At 39.7% G+C, this 22,033-nt stretch overlaps 1 protein-coding gene across 4 annotated transcripts in view; it reads right to left on the bottom strand.

Moving 5' to 3' along the window:
* Positions 1 to 10,372: 10,372 nt before the first annotated feature.
* AFF1 (ALF transcription elongation factor 1) overlaps positions 10,373 to 22,033 on the bottom strand; it is a 207,818-nt gene continuing 196,157 nt past the window's right edge. For all 4 annotated transcript variants that reach the window (XM_007999174.3, XM_007999175.3, XM_073017473.1 and 1 more), the window contains 5 exons: positions 20,122 to 20,258; positions 19,470 to 19,541; positions 18,929 to 19,066; positions 16,653 to 16,876; positions 10,373 to 15,787 (listed from right to left, as the gene is read on the bottom strand). In XM_007999174.3, the coding sequence (XP_007997365.1) occupies positions 15,666 to 15,787; positions 16,653 to 16,876; positions 18,929 to 19,066; positions 19,470 to 19,541; positions 20,122 to 20,258 (693 nt within the window). In that variant the 3' untranslated portion in view covers positions 10,373 to 15,665. The remainder of the gene's footprint in view (positions 15,788 to 16,652; positions 16,877 to 18,928; positions 19,067 to 19,469; positions 19,542 to 20,121; positions 20,259 to 22,033) is intronic.

The following is a 22,033-nucleotide window of genomic DNA, read 5'->3' as shown; positions in this document are numbered from 1 at the left end:
CACTTCATCCATAGTGTAGAATTTTTATAGCTGAATAGTATTCCCTCATATGTATATATCACATTTTGTTTATTCATTCACCAATAATGGTTGTTTGGATTGTTTCCAATTTTTGGCTATGTGTGATGCCATGAATGTTCATGAACATATCTTAATTGACCATATGCTTTCATTTATCTTGGGTAGTTTCATATATGTGGAATTGCTGGGTTTTATTGTAACATGATTTTAACTTTTTAAGAAACTGCAAACTGTTATCCAAGTGGCGGTACCATATATTTCCACCAGCAACGTATGAGATTTGCAGTTGCTCCTTGTCTCCTCCAACACTTGATACTGCCTTTTCTGTTGATTATATCCATTCTCCTGGCTGTGAGACATGGTGTCATTGTGGTTAAATGAATATACAGTGCTTTCAAACAGCATCTTTTTCCTAAAGAAAATGGTTGCCCTCTAGTGGCTCATTCTGCACATTACAGTTGGGAAAGGTGCACTAATGAGAAGTCTACAGCTCAGAATTGGCTTGTTAAAATTTACATTCATTTCACAGCATGCCTGGTTTAGCACACTGAACACAATTTGAGTCCAGTTTCAAAATGTTTTACTTCATTACTACTATTAATAATACCCAGAAACTGAGCTGGTTGGTTGTGGCTTTTACGTAATCCTAAGAGGTACATCATAGTCAAAACTAAATTTGTGTGCTTTAGATCTTATCCACTTTATGCACTAAGATCTTTTGGTATAACAAGGGTTTAGACCTGTAGAGTGGCTAACGCCTACAAAGAAGGGGAAAAAAAGGCCAGAGGTGGTTATTGTTTACTCAAACCTATTACATCCTTTCAAATCAGCCAGAGGAATAAAGAATTTTTACTGGTGGAATGAATATAAATTCTTTTTAATGAATTGCACACAAATGTAGTGTCTGGTGGCTTGTTGGTATTTTCAGGTAACACCTTGTAAATATGCCGATAGAGAGTTGTGAAAATTTAGGAGACTAGGTCTCAGTTGCCCCCAGGCTCCTAGGGCTCTGCTGAAAAGACAGAACACTGTGCATGTTTTTTTTTTTTTAAAAAAAAAAAAAAAAAAAAGAAGTTAACACTTCGAGCTAAGTAAGGAACCTGGCCAGGGATTTACTTATTTAAGGAATGTGTATTTGGTAAGTAAAAGAAGATGTGGCTTCAGGAAATTAGGGTAGTAGAACCAAACATTTAATGATTTAATGTAAGAAGTTTTTGCTTTAAAGCTATCACTCATATAGGTGATGTCATTTATTTTTTAGAAAGTGGAGAACATGTATATATGTGAAATTTCCCTGAGCTCTTAGGCTTTAGATTTCCAAATTGCCCAACAATGCATTTTATTGTCCTGACATGTCTATGAAATCTTAAGTATACATGTGTGTATTTTATGCCTGAACACAGAATAGTAGAGCCTGATGGATGGGACTGCCTATGGTTGACTTACTGCTTTACTCAGTTTGAGGTAAGGGGGAGGAGAGGGCATTTGTGTATGTGACATTGGGTACACAGTGATTCCACTCCTTAGTAAGTATGGTCCACTCCACTTACCAGTTAGAGGTCGATAAGGGAGTATAAAGATTAGGATAAGGGAACATTTAGCCAAGTCTAGGGGGTAAGCTTTGGATATGAGGAAGAGGATCAAGATAATTAATTTTTAAACATGTATCAGAACCTATAAAATGTTGGCACCATGAATACTGGGGTTTTTTGTTTTTTTGAGACGGAGTTTTGCTCTTGTTGCCCAGACTGGAGTGCAATGACATGATCTCGGCTCACCACAACCTCTGCCTCCCAGGTTCAAGTGATTCTCCTGCCTTAGCCTCCCGAGTAGCTGGGACTACAGGCATGCGCCACCACACCCGGCTAATTTTGTGTTTTTAGTAGAGACGGGGTTTCTTCATGTTGGTCAGGCTGGTCTCGAACTCCTGACCTCAGGTGATCTGCCTGCCTCAGCCTCCCAAAGTGCTGGGATTATAGGTGTGAGCCACCGCACCTGGCTGAATACTGGTTTTTAAATAATTAATGTGGAAATTTTAAACTTACTCCTATGGTGCTGCCATCATTGCCCAAAGAAAAAAACTTAGGTAGATATTGAAATTATCTAATAGGGACACATTTTTATCCTCTGTCTTTTGCAATTGTGTTTTGGAGCCAAGTCTGATGAGTTATTCATGTGGATAGGATTGTTTAACTCTTGGTAGAAAAGCAACCATAAAATAAGTAGGATGTACATATGCTTGCACATAGTTCTGAAGGCAGTTTTTGTTGTTGTTGTTTGTTTTGAGATGGGAGTCTTGCTCTGTCGCCCAGGCTGGAGTGCAGTGGCACAGTCTAGGCTCACTGCAACCTCCACCTCCCGAGTTCAAGTGATTCTCCTGCCTCAGCCTCCCGAGTAGCTGGTACTACAGGTACGTGCCAACGCACTTGGCTAATTTTTGTATTTTTATTAGAGATGGGGTTTCACCATGTTGGCCAGCCTGGTCTGAAACCTCTGACCTCATGATCCGCCCACCTCAGCCTCCCAAAGTGCTGAGATTACAGGCGTGAGCCACTATGCTGGGCCCTGAAGGCAGTTTTAAAGACTTTTGTTCTAAATTTGTTTTGAACTGTGGTAATAAATGTGAATAAACCCCCAAGATGATTTAAAGGACAGTGGTCTTTTAAATAAGTTCTGTGTATCTTTTTAGATTTTAATACACCATTTTTAACAGGGAAATATTTGATTACCAGTATCTTTATCTTATACACTTTAGGATATCATATTTCAACTCCTTTTTTCTTACAGATGAGGAAGTATAGTACCAGACATTCACGTAACTTGTGCAAGGTAGAGGATGGTTATTCAGGACCATGTTTTTTATTTCTGTTGCTGGTTGGCTGTTTTGCCTGGACAGCGTAAGGCAGGTGAGGGGGCCAACGCATTCAGTCTTCAGGGTCACTAGCTTCAGAATTAAAGTTTTATTCTGCCCCTATACTCTCAAACTTGGAGGACCCTGGCAGAATTTATACTGTTGCCTGTTTCAGTTACCATTTCTTATTTCCTGGGATTTTACTCATTAAAGCTTAGATTATATTATTCATGACTTAAAAACATTTACTTTATACTCATTTGTTGAAATGTCTGTTAAACTAGCATTTAGTGTTTTATTAAACTTTGTTTTATTAAATAATACATGTCCTCATGCAAATAAGGAAAAAAAAACTGTCAATTTTAGCTGTCTCTACAGGTGCACTAGTGTCTTGACTAGTGCTGGTGAATGGAGAAAATCCATAGGGCAACATGGAAAGCAGCATTGGATGGGATGATCCCCCATGTGCTTCTAATGACGCATTCTTTTAATGACACATTCTTCTAATGACACATTAGAAGAGTTGCTAGCGACTGCAGATTTTTAGGACTTCTTTCTCAAGCTCCAGTTTATAAAGCCTCTAAGGCCTATTAACAGTCCAGTCTTACCTCAGTCTAATTGTCTATAGTAAAATCCAAAAGTGGTTAAATGGTAACGGTGTTAAGACTGGCTGTAGATAACATTAAAGCAGTTTATAAAACCACATTTTCACTAGTTTATTCTCACGAGCAAAACCGCCTTCATAACTTGAAATCAGACAAATCTGTACCATCTGAGCTTCACCTTTTACTAGCTTCCTAACCATGGACAGATTACAGTTGTCTCTCTGTCCTTGGGTTCTGCATCTATGGATTCAACCCACTGTGAATTGCAAATATTGAGGGCATGGGGGTGGTGAAAGGGATGGTATTGTATCCATTCTGAATAGGTACAGACTTTCATATTGTCATTCCCTAAACAATGTAACAACTACTTACATAGCATTTATAAGTAATCTGGAGATGATTTAAAGTATAAGGGAGGATGTGTGTAGATTATATGAAAATACTATACCATTTTATATCAGGGACTTGAACATCCTTGAATTTTGGTATGGGGGAAAATCCAGGATCCAATCCCACATGGATACCAAGGGATGACTATACTTATCTTGGGCTCACGTGTCATCTGTGAAGCATAATGACTAATTTGAAAGATGGTTTCAAAGTACAAGCAATGGAAAGTACGTAGTGCATGTGGCTTCATACATACTTCTTTCTCCTCCACATTTTTACTTTTTTAGGTCAGTGTTGTGCTATAGGGATAGGAATGCATCATGGATGTAGGAAAGGGGAAAATGCTGGTTGGCTGTGTTTTGCTGTGGGGAATTCCGGACAAATACATAGGTACAAGAGGAGTGCTGTCATCCACCTGTCAGATGAACTGGCTTATGCTCTGCTCTCAAGCTTGAAATAATCTGAACAGTGTGTCCACAGGGTGCTAGTTTTAGAATAGTGACATCTATGTTAAGAGGAATGGCTGAAAGCAGAGACAATGGCTAGTTGAATGGAAAAACACCAGCTCTGAAGTTACCTGTAACTTGGGTAGAGACATGTCAGATGAGCCAGGAGCTGGGCACCCTGACCTATGCTTTAATGCCTGCACACATACTGAAGCATGTAATTTTACACAAAGGAATCACTGAAACTATTGATTGGATGTGAGTAAATTTCACAAGGACAAGAAACCAGTGTCGTCTTAACCTACATTCAAGATAAGCAAATATCAGGTTAATAGGACTATAGTTAAGTTCAGGACTGACATTTGGCAAGCAATTTTAGATTTGATCTCGGCCATAAAGACAATCCATGATGAAATTCATGTTCCTTCCGTGGGTTTCAAAACTGCCAATTTAAACAGCTTCCACTTTATCCAGAATAAATATCATTTGCTTGGACAAGTAGTAAAAAGATTAGTGGAGCTTCAAATGCCAAAGATCCTGAGTTGGTGACACACACAGAGTCTGACTTGGGGATTGATCATTTTTTCCGGTAGGTTTGTAAAAAGAAAGGTAAAGGTGGGAACTGTTGTAAGCAGCTCATAGGTGATACTGAGGTGTAGGCAGTGGAGCAAACTCACTGAGTCATGCAGTTGGTTGGAGGCAATCAACCTTGTACAGCCTTCTTACTCCACAAACTAGTAGGCAAAAGACAATCTCAAAATGAACTAAGTACAGGAATAGACATTCCATAAAGTCACACAAATGACCAATGAACTTGTGATAAAATGATTAACTTCATTTGTCAGATAAATGCAAGTAGTGTAAGATTGTTTTTTACATTGCTCTCAACTGGCAAAAATGTAAGATCATCTGCAGTTGGTGGGGAAGGTAGTTTGGTAACAATTTTTTTTTTTTTTTTGCGACACGGTCTTGGCTGTGTCACCAGGCTGGAGTGCAGTGGTGCGATCTCGGCTCACTGTAACCTCCACCTTCTGGGTTCAAGTGATTCTCCTGCCTCAGCTTCCAAAGTAGCTGGGACGACAGGCGCACGCCCCCACGCCCAGCTTTTTTTTTTTTTTTTTTGTAAGAGACAGTTTCACCATATTGGCCAGGATGGTCTTGATCTCTTGACCTTGTGATCAAGGTCACCCACCTCGGCCTCCCAAAGTGCTGGGATTACGTGCGTGAGCCACCGCGCCCAGCCTATAACATCAAAAATTTAAAATTTAGCTTACGCTTTGACCCAGACATTTCCCTTCCAGGAATTTATCCTATAGAATACTTGTAAGAATGTACGAAGATGTTGTGTACTACGATTCCTTCAGTACATTGTAACCACAGAATATTGTGGGGAGGAGCGACCTGTGTCCATAATGGGAAAATATTTAAGTAAATGGTGGCATCTTATTACATGGTACTTTGTAGCCAAAATATGCTGGACATGGAAAAAGGATACACAGTGTAAAAAAAAATGCACAGGAAAGTTGTAGAAAGATCCACACGAACTTAGAGGCCGTAGAATCTGGGGAGGAAGTGCATTTGCCTTTTCCCTTTTTGCCCTGTATGCCTCTATGTAGTTGTCCCTTGGTATCAGTGTGGGTTGGTTCCAGGATCCTCACAAATACCAAAATCCACGGATGCTTAATTCCCTTTGTAAAATGGCACAATATTTGCATATAACCTGTGCACATCCTCCCATATACTATAAATCATCTCTACATTACTTTCAATACCCAATACAATGACCACACATCACTTCATTCACGTGGATGCAACATAGTACTCAGCACGTGGCAAATTCATTATGTCTTTTAGAACTTCGTGGGAATTTTTCACCCTGAATATTTTCTATCCGTTGAATCCACCACGGATATGGAAGGCTGACTGTAATTTGTTTTACTAGTCTGTAAATCAGCTTAAAAATAGGATTAAAAAATTACATTCTTGTGTATATATAAGCTTGGGAAGCGCTTTAAAACCACCCTATCAGGATCACTTGCTTCTTCCCTTGAGATTGTGAATTCCTCAGTTGCAGTCCTGGGAACCAAGTTTTACCTGCACAAGGAGTTTCTTCAAAGATTGTAGTTCAAAGATGGAAAACTAAAGGCATTTTTCTATAGTTCATTCAGTTGAGCACGACCAGTTTTCCACATCCAATAGTGTGAGTACTCCTAAGAAAATACGTGCTCATGCACCATTTTTGAGAAGGGGTGGTGGTGTTTCTTAGAGGATAATTTATAGGAATAGTTAGCAGTGAAGATATCAAAACCCGTAATTGTTTCTTCCTCCTACACATGAAATAAGGTAAATGAGATGTTAGGACTGGGCCTCCATAATAGAGAAGGGTGATTTAAAGCACTTATCCAGGGGAGTCACATGGTCTTTTTAAAGCTAAAATAGAATTGTGTGTTCAAAGAGTATTTCAAGGCCCGCCCTCAGTCTGTTGGAAGGGCAAAGGCCCTTATTATCAGAGCCTTGGTGTCTCAGTACAGTCTTGCTTTCAGCTGAGTGTGGTCTACTGGAAAACCACAAATGCTGAAAGAGTCCTGTTCCTCAGACAAAACAGACTAGACAGTACAATTATCTAATCACTACCAAAGTAACAGCAGATAAACCTCCGATTATATTCTGATAAAGACACAATGGGTTTCAAAGTTATTTGGAATGGATTTGAGGGTTCTAAGCCCCACCTAGATGACTGACTGAAAAGTAGCCTGGATTGTGACAATTTACATTCCTAACAACCCTGGCAAATAGTGAGCCAGTACGTATTCAAATAATGCAGGCTCCAAAAGTGCCCAGATACTTGCTAATAAAAGACAGGACACAAAGGGAGATTACCGCTTTAACGTCACAGAGTAGTTGCCAGTATTCAGTGGTAGTAAAACTGCCTTGTACAGCATTTGGGAAATAGTCTGTATGCACCGTATGGAGACACCAAAAGCAGAAACTGCAAGGACATTGCTAGAAGTCTACCTAATTTTTTTTTTTTTTAAAGCCCAGCATAATAAAAATCAAAAAACTAATTTAGAGAGAAATACTTAACAAAAGGTTACTATCCTCTAAATACATAAATCAAAAGGAAAAACATGCATTTTTCAGCCTGGTGGATCATCTTTTCTTTATCACTCAGCATCCCCTTCCTTATTAGCAGAACCCTTCCGACTGGTGAACTCAATCTGTATGACTGGTGAAAACAGCTTTCCCCACATCTACCAAGATGGGCATTTGAACTGGGTCTAGAATACTAGTCACATAACCCATGCACTGCAAATGGCAGCTTAATGTGAGGGAAAAATAGTCTATCATGGAATAAAACACACCAGGCACACCATTTGCCACCTATCAAGTTCAGTGATTTTTCCCCTTCCCCTTTTCCAACATAACACCCAGGTTAGGTAAAGGATTTGGAAAATAGATATTCTGAAAACATGTGATAAAACTTTTTTTTTTTTTGAGACGGATTCTTGCTGTGTCGCCCAGGCTGGAATGCAGTGCCACGATCTCTGCTCACTGCAAGCTCTGCCCCCCAGGTTCACGCCGTTCTCCCGCCTCAGCCTCCCGAGTAGCTGGGACTACAGGCGCCTGCCACCACGCCCGGCTAAGTTTTGTGTTTTTAGTAGAGATGGGGGTTTCACCTTGTTAACCAGGATAGTCTCGATCTCCTGACCTCGTGATCCACCCGCCTTGGCCTCCCAAAGTGCTGGGATTACAGGTGTGAGCCACCGCGCCCGGCCAGTAAAACTTTTCTATGGGTAATGTGACAATAACACGAGCCTGTAAAATACACTCTTCCCATTCTTTAACTCCCAATGAAATCATGCTTTTAGCAAGGATCATCAATGTTTGCTATAATAAAATCAAGTGAAAGGTGGTGGGGATAGGGAAAAAGATCTTATTTATAAAGGAGAGTTCTGGTGATTATATCTTAACCAAAGACTCAAATTTATTATCACACAGTAAAAACCATTCTAATTACCTCCTGATGTGATCCAGCATGAAGCCCACAGCATCACCTGTGAAGGATTCTTGCCAAATATAATCAGACCTCCAGACTGAACTTCCAGTTTATAGAAAATACAGGAGATGAATGAATTAATGAACATTTGGGGGAACCAGACAAATCGAGGATGGGGGACATTACATTTAAAAAAGGGGGGAGGGTGCCTGGGCGTGGTGGCTCACACCTGTAATCCCAGCATTTTGGGAGGCCTAGGCAGGGTAGATCACTTGAGCCCAGGAGTTCAAGACCATCCTGGACAACATGGTGAAACAGTGTCTCTATAAAAAACACAAAAGTTAGCTGGGCATGATGGCATGTGCCTGTCATCCCCACTACTCGGGAGGCTGAGGTGGGAGGATCGACCGAGTGCTAGAGTGAGCTATGATTGTGCCACTGCACTCCAGCCTGTCTCAAAAAAAAAAAAAAAAAAAAAGGCTTGCGGTGGGTGAAGGATTGTTCTCAAGACTAAAGAGACATAACCGCTAAATGTAATGCATGAAACAGTTGAAGCCATGTTCAAAAGGTAAGTTTGAAGGCCGCTACAGAAATCTGAATATGGACTAAACATTAAACACTGAGAAATGACTTTAGATCCTATAATGGTATTGTGACTACATTGGAAAGTGTCCTGACAGTTGCATGCTACAACTTTTAGGGGTGAAATATGTCTGCAACTCACTATTCAGCGTGAGCGTACACACCTACACATTTACATAAAAAATAAGGTAAAATGTTAATTGTTGAATCTAGGTGGTAAGTATATATGTATACATAGTATTATTTCTGGTTTTTCAGGATATGTTTGAGTATTTTCCCAAAGAAAGAAAAATGAATGTTTTCACCATACGATCCACTTCTTGGAATTTATTCCAAAGAAATATCCCAAACAAAATATTTGAATTTCCCCAAATATTTTGTTTCAGGGATGGTCATGGAAACATTCTTTATAATATCGCCAGATTAGAAACAATCTCAATGTTTAACAAAGAGGTTAAATTGGCACAACCATACCTGGACTACTATTACTAAGTTATACAAGATATGATATGGAAAGTTTTGGTGAAAAAGGTTCAACACCCAGAAGAGACTTGATAACTGAGACCCATTTTTCAAGCCCTAGTTCCAATTATTTTCCCTGTAGTTTTTCTCAATCAGATCTAAAACACTCCCTCCCTTTCCCCACACTTGCTATTGCATGCCTTGTACAACAGTTATTGTTGACTTTTCAACTTTACTATAAATTTACAGGGGTTGGGTCTATGTTTGTTCAGTAGGACTAGTCCAAGTGAAGCATGATCTAACGTTTGGAAGGATAAAAAATTAAAAAGGAAGAGGAAGGCAGTGAGTGTTCCGGCTGGAGGGTCAGCAGTTGGGACATGGCAGTGCAGTAAGGGGAGGAAATCAAATAGCCACTGGTTTCTGAGTGATTACATAATGCCACACACCATGCTAAGCAATCTCCATACATCGTCTAATGTGATCCTTGCAATCTTACTGGGTGGACGCCATATCAACAGTTGTAAAAGAGAAATGCAGAGAGGTTAATTTGACCAAGGGTCACATCATTAGCAAACTAGAAAATCAGATCTAAACACAAGGAAGTGAGATTTCAGCACCTAGGTCCTTCCCCATTTCATGAAATCACGAAGAATATTTTTTAACGGTGGCAAAGTGTGAAAAGGCCAGATAACCTTTAGATTCCTTTCAATACCAACATTCTACAAACCTGTCTACACGGCAAATTTGGTCACTGCTACACCCTCCAGTTGATGTTAAGGATAAGAAGCCACACTAGTGATGTTAGGCCAATTTGTGTCTGATTATGATCTTAGCGAGAACAACTGAACAGAAGGATAAGCTGCCTTCTGAGCACAGTTCTTTCTCCATTCCAGCAATAAATATTGTGAATAAGGGCACATTGTTCACATGAAACTCCTTGGCTATAGATGGCAATTTCACATAACAGTATTAATAATTACTGTATTCAGGTAAAGGGAAAGCATGGATTCAACCCCAATGATTTCTCGAAATTTTTATTAATTTTTTTGTTTTTTTACAGCTTGATCCTCTTATGAAAAGGAAAGAATTTAAAGATGAACAATTACGTTTTTGTTTAAACAGCAATTAATCCTCATTACAGAGAACAAAAGATCTGTGGCACGTTGTCTTTGGGAAGATCTTTTGCAGACTTTTCTAAAAAAAACTATTATCTCACAGATCACATATTCTTTCAAACGACTATACAAGGCAGCTAAATTTTATTCACAAAGCCCCAAGTTGCAGTTCCATTGCTGAAGTAGGTAAAATACATGGAGTTCCCCTTAATTTGTGTTGCACATCTTCCCATTGAGAGCAAAACTGCTTCCCTACCCTATGTACAAAATCATTGTGTTGATGAGAGCTGGCACATTATTCCACAGTAATTAAAGAAAAACTCATTATTTTAAAGATAGACCAGTGATTTTTCATTTATCAACTGGAAAATTTACTCCTTTTTAAAACAATTTTAATAATACCAAGATTTAACTTTCCTCCAAAGTTATAAGAAAGCAAAAAATATATAATATAATATAATATATAATGGTAATAAATAAAAAAAAGGCAACCCTGCTCAGGTATTATCCAAAACACGATCACATTCAGAAAAAAAAAAATTAAAACAAGATTTGGGACACATGCGTGCGTACATACACACACACACACACATACACACACACACACACATACACACACACACCCTAACATGAACAGTGTATACTTAGTATCTGAGGGGGGATGTGCAGTAATTTTAACAATACATGTTGGTGGCCTGAACAAAAGGTGAAGTTAATACTGCCTGTGTTAAGCATTGCTTAAAAATCTACTTTTAAGCAAAGCAAGTTGTCTTCCTTAGGTCAGCCACTGCCTGGTCCAACCAGCACAGCTTGGCCAGCCTCACTATGAGTGGTCTTATTCCCGTGTCCCCTCCAGGCCAACATACTAATATATAGGCTCACAAGGAGCTATAGGGTTTCCCTCCTGCCCTCTTAGATAGAGAAGTACAAGCACTTCTCTACCCAATACACTGCCTGCTGATCTCTGACGCTCAGTGGAACAGAATATAGTGTCATTTCCCCGACAATAAGAAATTTATAGCCACCTAAAGAAAAGCAGTAGTTGGTATTTGTCAACTCACCATAAATAAGAACTAAAGAACACGGTCAGTGCTCACAATTCATGAAGAGATGAACACTCTAAGTCACCGAGAAACCAACACAACTGGATTGCATATTTGAGGTTCACATGGTGGCAGTATCACTTGCAGTGTTTGAAGGAAAACCCCCAACACTGTGCTATTCTGCCATTACACCTCCTTCCAATAGAATGACACAAGATAAAGGCACAGGAAAATACCTTACATCCATTAATCCTAAGTAGGACCCAAAACAAAAAAGGCAACTGGTTCAAGACCAGGAGGGAAAAAGGTACTGCCATAATCGATCCCCGCATCCTTCCATGGTTACAATGCCTAACTCTCGCCTTCCAGGGAGAAAACTCTATACTCTTGTGTTTCTAAAGGAAGCACAAAATATTCTTGCAAGATTTAAATACTGCTAATCAGTGGCAAAGAGTGTAAATAGATGAAATGGCAAAATTTTAAAAGTTTTTTTGTAGTGTTTGGGAAAATAAAGAATCTGGTAGGAAGCAAGCAGGTTTAAGTACAAAAAATTAAAAAAAAAAAGCCCAGCCTCAAGCCTTAATGTACCTTAAGATGCATAAATACAAGTCAAACTTCATAAAGCAGAGGAGTAAAAGGCGCAAGAGTCATGTAGCATCCCTGAAGCCATGGCAAAACAAACACAGCAGTATTTCAAAACTAGGTTCAAAGGCACAATTCAATCAGCCTCTTATTCTCTGTTTATGTATTTATATCCTTTTGTATATCAGAGATAACAGTTTTGTTAATTGTGGAGGATACAATGGTTTTCTTTTTGCTTCTAAAAATTACTGAAGATGAATCATAATAAATCAGTAAGCTCCCGATGCTAGTAACATTAATGTGTAAGATACCAAATAAGGCAAGTTTTCAGCCAGAAAGGGGTAGGGGATTTTAGCTTTTTAAACATCCCGAGACCTGAAATTAAAGAATACAGGACAAGGGAGATAAGTGTGGTCCAATTTGCCCAAGGGAAATAGCTACACGTTTTGGTCAAAACAGATCTATAATATAAAGTTCCTTTTGTTACAAAATATTAGATGCTTTTCCTATTCAGTATTGTGATAAAATCATAATATCAGACAGTCAAATTCTCCTCCCATTGTGATTCTATTTCTGATAAATGCTTGCTGGGCCCTCCCACTCCTCATCACTGCTACTAGGTGGCCAATGTTTTCACAATCCAAACCCAGCATAATTTGATAAATTTTAGTAAAGTGTTTTTTCATTATTTAGCAGGGATCTTAAATTCAGTAATTCAACACTTTTAAAACAGTGTTCTTCCATCTCCTACTAAAGACACAGACACAGAGACACAGAGACACACACACACACACACACACACACACACCCCTTGTAGTGCCAAAGGCAAGATTTACACTCTATTTTCACTCCTTAAGATGCTTTGCATTTGTCTTACTGTGAAGTGTGTACTATTACTGTTATAAGAACTTTGCATATTCAAAGGCTTAATTTTATAATCTAATCCTTTCAAAATGATCTACCTCAGTACAGATTTTGCCTTTGGGAATTGTAAGCATGCAGTGAAAAAGTGCAAATGATTTTAAAAATCCTTTAGACTTCTATATACAACTGTAACAGCAAAAACACCCTATGAACATTAAGGATTCCTCAGCCACTGCCTTTCACATACTCTATTAAAAAGGTTACCATTAGTTATTCTCTTTTAGGTACAATGCAATAAGGATCAGAAATATCCAATGACCAAAGTAGTACAAATTGATCTATGCACATATGTTACTTTTTCAAGGGACAAATAAAATCTTTATATCAAGTTCAGAAGGAAAAAAAAAAAAAACCCACAGAGTAAGGCCACTGAAAAAGCAATCTGTTTTAGAGCTGGCTGAGAAATCTACTTGGAAATGTCTTCAGTCAAGGGAGCACTGTGGCTTGCCAACAGAACACGCACATGCTCTGGCACCATCTGCATAGACAGGGCCTGCCATAAAGAACACAACCCTTCACAACTGACAGGTGGCTTGTTCTAGGGAATGATGGGGCAAAAGGGGAGGGGATGGCTAAGGGAGTAAGGAAAAAAGAAAGATGTTAAATAACATCTTCAATATCAAAATAAAGCCCTTACATATAGGAGATGGACACACAATGCTACAAACGCACAAAACCTACCAGGCAATTACTGTTCATTTAACACAGGTTTTTAAAACTAGTAGTTTAAAAAGGACCCGGGGCTTTGCATTAGAACATGAATGAATGAACCGGTCATCAGGAATCACACATCAAGGTCTTATGCTCAGATATGACTACAGCTTTCCTTCTCTGGCTTTCACATGAGGGACCAGACCTCTGACTTAGTGATAACCAAACAACAGTCTGGAGAAGAAACTGAAGGAACAGCCTCACACAGACCACTCATACTGTGAGAGACAAGCATCGCTCCCATCCCTCGACATATCCCTTTGTATATTTACAAACCACCAAGAGAGTTCCTGCATTCATCAAAGGGATCTTAGACGTCTTCATTACAAATAAAGATGTTTCTCCCTCCTCCACTAACAGGAAAATGTAAAACACGCTTGGTAGGAAACACGTAGCGGGTCAGAATAGGGCAAAGGTGGAGAAAACTAGTTATAGAGATGACACTCCTCAATTGTAGTAAGTGTGCACATTCTACTTCTAAAAGGGATAAAAAAGAATTGGCTTTTAAAAACACTGCACTCAAAGTAATGTTTCCAATAACCTTTAAAGTTTCAATGAAAAAGAAAAAGCTGTGCTTATGGGCACATGGGATTTCTGATTGTGTTATTTCATTTTAGGTCATTCAAAATGGACTTGGTTGAATGTATACACTATGGCAATAACTTACGGAGGGCCACAGTTCCTCCTCAACCAAATCCAATCCAGCTGAGAACACTCTGGAGTGAAGGCATGTGGTGACGAGTTTTTCAAAAGTCTAATTAAACACCCCAAATCTCTACATCCTCTCAGGAGGTTAACTTCCCCTAGACAATCAAAGACTCTGAAAGTCTAGTTTTGCTATAAGTATAAAATAATTTGTAGCAGAAAAATATAGCCTCTCTAAGAAGCAGATTTCATTTTTCTTGTTCACTGACAAAACTCTGAGTTGGTTGGACAACATGAGTTACCACATAACTGTAGACCACAGATCAGCACCTCAAATTCCAGCTCTATTCAAACAAAACTTTAAAAGCACTTTAGCCATCTGGTCAGGTATAAACGCTGGTTCCCTTCTTCCCCAAGGTAGGAAATTCAGAATAGAGTCAACAGTGACTGCCCTGTTAGAGAGTCCCTTTTGCTGAAGCAGGGGTGGGAAATGGCAGCGCCAAGTCCTCCCGTGCAGACCTCGAGGCGGCACCCCATGCGCTGTGGCTCCTCCTCGCCGCTCCGACGTGGGCTGACTTTCAGCACAGAAACAGAGAAGTCAGAGCTGGGGTGAATGTGCAGCACTCTAGGCAATGGGGGGTGGGGGGCGGCAGGAGCAGGGGTTGCCTTCAATTTTATAAATTACAACAATACTTGGTATTATCAAGCCACTGTTCATTGGCAGAAAGTGGGGCACAGTGGAGTCCTTCATTACTTATGGTTTACAGATGGCCATTAGAAGTTATTAAACAAATATTTCTCCCAAAACTCAAAAGAAAAAAAAAATCATCCACAAAACCCTTCACCAAAAGTCATTGTTAAAAAAAAAATTTCCTTCTGGGAATGGACTAGTGTGGCTACCGAGATGATATAAATTCACTTTCAGAGTTGAAACTGCTTCTTCCCCATTTCATTTGCAACTTGTATTCTGTTGGTTAAAAAAAAAAAAAAAAAAAAGAAATGTTTCTAGACCATTCATACACCCATTTAAGCTACATTGCACTTCTGTCCTTTAGTTAGGAAGGGCAAGATCATCTCTGGGGCCAGCCTCCTCATCTCTGCTTCTGCATAACCATAGTGTCCAACCAATGATCACACTGTTGTGGAGAGTTTAAGTGGACAAATGTCCTGGCCATCTCGTGGTGCTTCTTTTTAGAGTTTGGTGTCCTGATGAAATAAACGTCTGGACTGTTTTTGAGGCTTCCAATGTGCAAAAATAGTTCCCAAGGCATTGAATCAACCTGGGGCTCCATTAAGGTGTTTTGGTTAATTCCAGTAGCTGCTGAAAACCCTGTCGTGTATAGTGTACCAGGTCCACCAAACTACTGTTGAGGGCCAAGGTGCACACATTTGTGCTGAGCCGAGCAAAGAATTCTGCAAAAACAAAACAAAAAAACAAGTAAATACACAAGCATACACAAAAATTAAAATTCAAGGTTCCAGAAGATACGTCCCCACAATATTCTGCACTTTATCACAGAAAAAAGATCACAATCTACTGTCACTGCTTGCTAATTCTCCACTAGACTATAAACCCGGTTTGCTTTAGAGCGGAATCCATAATGCTTAGCACAGTGGCTGGCACTTGGAAAACACCAAATTTATACCTTTGCCTCAAAAGATGCATTAATGGGGAAAAAAAAAAGTTAAAAGTACTATCAGTTTGATAAGACGGATAAGGCCCTAAGAGGCTGTGTGGAAAGTAAGTGGTTACAGCCAGCTGGCTCCAGCTCTCCTAAACCTTGCATTTCTCCAAGGGTCTTCTTCCCAAACAAGTCTCAATAATGTTTACTACACTGCATCTCTCCTACTACAGCTACTATCTTTCTTAGCATATACTAAAAACAAACAATAATCTCAGTATTTGGGTTATGCTACTTTGTATCCAAAGTGCTGAGCCTAGGAACAGCCAGTGACTCCTCTTCCTCATTTGCCTTGCCTTTCAGCTAGCATTTGAGCTCAGGCTGAAATAATGACAACAGAATTTCAGAAGGGGCAAGGCGCTAAAACCACTTCTATTTTGGTTTTGCTAAGATCTAGCCACAGAAATTCAGCTCCACGCCACAGTGCTCAAGGAATAATTGCAACTAGGTTCTGAGGCTGAATGGAGAAAATATAATTAAAGTAAACAGCTACACATTTCCTTTTCTCCAAGAAACTGAACTTAAAATATAAACCAATGTTATTTCCTCCCAATCCACACACCCCAGTAATTACCACCACAAAGCCATTTATTTACCTTTATTCTTCCTTGTGAGCGCCTCGGCCTGTTCCCAAAGGTCAAAGGCGGTAAGAACATGGGACGTGATGGTGACATAGGAAGATGTCATATTCTGGATAGTGACTGGGGTGCTGATGGTGGCAGCCACCCCACTGCTCCCCACACTGCCAGCACTTGACTGGGACCCTACGGAGCTGGCAGGAGAAGGCATTGGGGAAAGAGGGGATGGTGTGCCTGTGCTTCTGGGAGGTGGAAGAGAAGAGAAAACTGGTCAGTCAGTCACCAGTAGCCCCCAGATCACAGATTTACGTGTCTGGGACTACAGTCCAAGACACAAAGTTACACTACACACCTGCCAAAATGATAACCACTGCTACAGTCACTCCTACAAGGAAAACGAGACACCATGCTGAGCTAATCTGTATTCCAAATATGCTTTCCCATGCCATTCGCATAGTCTACTTCCTCTGCCTGGAATCTCCTAGTAAGACAATACTCTATGTATGTTATGTATGCATATGTGTGTGCACCCACCTGTATTTCATCCTTTCATCCACCCAGTAAACACTAACCGAGCACCTGCTCTGTACCATGCATTCTTTTAGACACTGTGGATACCCTGGATACATCACAGCTTCCTTTCTGCCACCACTTGAACATCTCTCTTTTCTTGCATTTATCTACTGTTTATTCCTTTTCCTGGGTCACAGCAGAAATTATGTCTTATTAATTTTTGCATTAGTAGTACTTAGCACAATGGGTGCTAAAAGCAGGCTCCTGATAAATACTTGCCAAGTCAATGAATGAACTAATATAAGTATCATGCATCAGAAGACTCAATCTCCTCTTTACTCCACTCTTGGCTGAATATCTGGACCTGCAAGTTAACATGTGACTCAATGTGAATTAAATAAAAAAGAATTAATGAATATAAAATGGAAAGATGGCTCAGCGGCAGTAGCCTCATGATGTTACACCTGCCCTTTGGGCTGCACGGACCCAGCAGAATGTACATTTGCAAGGAGTAGAGTGAAAGCTCCATGAGGGCAGTGGTTCTTGTCTGCTGTATCCCCAGTACCTAAAACAAGGCTTGGTATGAAGAAGGTGCTCAGTATATACTGGATGGACAAATGATTGAAGGAGTTATCTAAAATAATGTGACTGACAATCTATTAGCTTAGAATAATATCTCAGACACAGCAGCCATGAAAATCTTCAGAGGTAATATGAAGTTACTTCTTAATCAGAACTTTCTTATTTTAAGAGAGGCCATATGGGAGTCTCTTCTTTTGACTGTGCTAGAAATAGGGCAGTCGTGTAAGTGATATTCTTAAAATAGCAAAACTTATCAGAACTAGGAACTTCACAAGGAGTATGACCAAATTAAAAAATACTAGGCAAGGACTACAGGGAAGAAAATTCCAACTTCATTTTAAAAACACTTGTACAAGGATTCTTTTTTTTTTTTTTTCCTAATAACTTAAGAGCATACACGAGCAATTTTAGTTCACAAAGTGGGGAAAATAATTTTGCTAATCATTTTCATTCTTAGTATTACTGGTGTGGATCCTGGAGAAGATGAAGGGCATATGGCTCTGGAAATTTCTTGTTTACTGAAATGCCAAGAAGCTATGTGACACACACAGAGAGAGAAAGGACCCTGGCTCTGGTTCTGACGGCTCTGCCTCTTGTTTTGTGTTCTTCGGCTTATTTAAAGCTCCTCGAAGCTCGGCCGGACGCAGTGGCTCACACCTGTGGCATCCCTGCACTTTGGGAGCCCAAGGCAGGCAGATCATGTGAGGTGAGGAGTTCGAGACCAATCTAGTCAAAGTGGTGAAAACCCCATCTCTACTAAAAATACAAAAATTAGCTGGGCATGGTGGCGGCACAGACCTGTAATCCCAGCTACTCGGGAGGCTGAGGCAGGAGAATCGCTTGAACCCAGGAGGTGGAGGTTGCAGTGAGCCAAGATTGCAGCACTGCATTCCAGCCTGGGCAACACAGCAAGACTCTGTCTCAAAAAACAAACCAACCCTCAAAGCTCAAAAATCTCAATTCTATATTCTTTGCAATTACCTTTTTATGTTTTCCAATCAGCAAAAACCTTGATTTATAACTATTTCTCAAAAAGGTAGAAATATGCTAATAATTTAAATTTAGGAGCAATCAGCACACAGTTGAAGCCAACAATTTTTGAAAAGACAAACTCACATATGTAAGCATACAAATGGTCACAAAGCAAGAAGTAAAGAAAGAAATGACTCAATTTTGGAAATTATTTATATTAGAGTTACCTTGCAATGCATGGAGAAGGTGCCTGGGCGACTTTGGAAGAACTCTCGAAGTGTTTATTAAGAGTACGAGAATACTTTATTGCTATGTCTTTTTTACAACGAAACATCGCCATGTTCAAAATGGACTGGCAACGCAGGCTATGAACAAAGACAGAAGGGAAACTGCACATGACTATCAGACGACAGAAAAGCAGTCATCTCACCTTCTACAGCCTAACGAACACACTGCGTTTCCTCACCTGTGTGAGTTGGTATGTAAAGAATCTTACTGCTCTGTTCATACTATCCTAAAAGTAAATGCTGGTGGAAAACACAAGGATATAATTTATATCACAAGACCAAAGCATTTAACAAGCCATCAGAAAAATGGCAGCAGATACCATTTTGTAAGAACTATCAGTGGGGGGATTAACCTTTTGACCAAAGTACTGACTTGCTTTTCATAATTTTCACATTAAGAAAACAAATTTCAAAATCTTTTTGTAACATCAACAGATGCAAAAACAAATCTAGTACTATTTAGGCAAAGGAAAATACACACCATAAAACAGCAAATATTTTCTCTTGTGTTGGCGCTGTGGCATCTGAGAAGGATTTTAATGACATTATGAATCTACAGGAAAACATAAAAGTACATCAGGTTTTAAACAAAGGCAGACACAAATACAACTTATTATGCTTGTTTCCATTTTATATTGACTTTTCCTGAAGATGTTAAAAAGACGAGAGCATCACAGGAAGAAAAGGAAAAACCCAAAGCTTTAGAGCAGCAATCCAGCCACTGAGAAAACCAGGCGAGGACATGCCTCTTGCGTGGCTTGTCTACCTCTTGAAACCAAGTAAAGTTGTGTCCTCACTGAGTCCCCTGTTGAAATGTAGGTAAGTAAACAAAGCAGAAGCTTAAACTGAGAGGAGAGGTCATCTGATAAGAAAGTTAAACTGGAAAAAACCAACCTCTCCCTGAAAGCTCTGGCACTTCTTGGTGCACTTAGCAAAATGATGTAGCTGGACCCAGTTACTCTGTGCTAGCACTTCATCTAGAACGCAATTTTAGTTTAGGACAAAAACTAGTTCTTAGACCAATAACTTTTTAAAGGCTCCCCTTTATTGAGCCATCTTCACACTAAGGTTCAAATGGATTAAAACAATAAAGGTGAGGAAAGAAAAAGAAAGCACAATGACTTGGCACTTACTTAATGAGATCTACAGTTTCTGAGTAGACAGAGTAAGCTGACTTGGATGCCGGGCTTTCAGACTCTGTGGCAATTCCACACTCAATCAAGGACAAGACGGCTTCCAGGTACTTAAAAGCCTTTCCAACCTTGTCCGTCTACGGGAGAAGAACATGGTGATTGTTAGGCTGAAGACAAACCTTGATTTAGTTTCTCACCCACATTCTTTAGTGTGACTTTCCTCCACTGTCTTAGTTTATGGCCAAGGAGAGAAGTGTGAGGATGAATGAACTAAAAATGATAACCAAAGCCTGTTAGCTATGACCTGCTGAAAACTCTCTTAGCAGAAATTCATTAGGAAAAAGAAAACGATCCTGTATTAAGACCATGCTCTCAAAGCCTTATGAAAGCACATATCCAAACTAAGGCAGTAAGTACATAGTCTCCTTGTTATCAGTGTGTAATTACTCATTCTGTAACTTTCTTGAGAAACAGATTATTCCACATGTCTAGAGTAATGCAGACACATATTTCTTTGTGTGTGCTGAAGTTTACTAAAAAGCAGAAAACACTCTTGGTTTATGAGCATGTTAGATATAATAGCTAACAATAATTGTTTTATGCATTTTATAGCCCAACAGATTAATCTCCTTTGACGTCTGCTTTAGTGCACAAAGCCATCCCCCCAGGTCAACAGGGGTAACATTTCAGAGTCCCTTAAAGGGAACGTAGAAATATGAACAAAACCAGATACTGGTGGTCACCCTACACCTGAATACACACCTTGTCATGTAGCACCCTTCTAAGTGGCATACGGCAAGTGCAGCTGATGACAGTGTGATGTAACTGTGTCTTTCTCTCCACATATGGCAGATGTACCGCACATTGAGAGCAACTGATTAGCGTTTGTAATTTCTGCTTTGTATTTGCTATGTTCAAAAGGAAAGAATGAAAATAGGGGCCGGGCGTCGTGGCTCACGCCTGTAATCCCAGCACTTTGGGAGGCCGAGGCGGGTGGATCACTTGAGGTCAGGAGTTTGAGACCAGTCTGGCCAACACGGTGAAACTGCTGTCTCTACATAAAAATTAGCCAGGCATGTTGGCGGGCCTGTAATCCCAGCTACTTGGGAGGCTGAGGCAGGAGAATTGCTTGAATCTGGGAAGCAGAGGTTACAGTGAGCCGAGATCATGCCACTGCACTCCAGCCTGGGTGACAGAGCGAGACTCCATCGCAAAAAAAAAAAAAGAAAGGAAAAGAAAAGAAAGAAAGAAAGGAAAAGAAAGGGAAAGGAAAAGAAAAGAAAGCGAAAGGAAAGGAAAGGAAAGGAAAAGAGTAAAGACATAAGTGGAATCTAAGGAGCTGGAGACACGTCGGCAATGAGAGGGTATGGGCTGTCATGCTACTTAGGGAAGCTACTGCACTCTACACGGGGTGGAAACGCTTCTCTCAGTGAGCTGACAACAGAATGACTTGAGTGCATACTGTTCTCATGTTTGACCAGTACCAGAACAAACTAGGCTGCTATACACATACACATGTATATGTACATATGTATACATGTATATTTCAGAATATTCAATTATTCTAAACTTTTTAATTTTAAAAAGTAACTTAATCAAAAAATACTTTTTCTGGAGAACTAAGGGTCAGATTAGTGACAGAACAAAAATCAAATGACTATTCCCCAATTAATCAGCAGTATTTGGTATGACTGGTTTGCTTCACTGATGGGAACTTAATTCTCCAAATATGCTTATTCAACATCATCTCTTTCATGGGATTTCCAAAGTTAATATTGGCTTTAGGCTAGAAATGAACTAAACTACAATATTGTATAGCAATTTGTCAATATTTACTTCCTTTAGATAAGTATATCATAAGGCCAATAATGCCCATATTTCTGTGATTCCATGTATCTCCTGAAACACTGTT

Source organism: Chlorocebus sabaeus, chromosome 7 (genome assembly GCF_047675955.1).
Source record: "Chlorocebus sabaeus isolate Y175 chromosome 7, mChlSab1.0.hap1, whole genome shotgun sequence".
Classification (NCBI taxonomy): domain Eukaryota; kingdom Metazoa; phylum Chordata; class Mammalia; order Primates; family Cercopithecidae; genus Chlorocebus; species Chlorocebus sabaeus.
The sequence above is the reverse complement of the archived record's forward strand: the minus strand, read 5'-3'. Positions and strand labels throughout refer to the sequence as shown.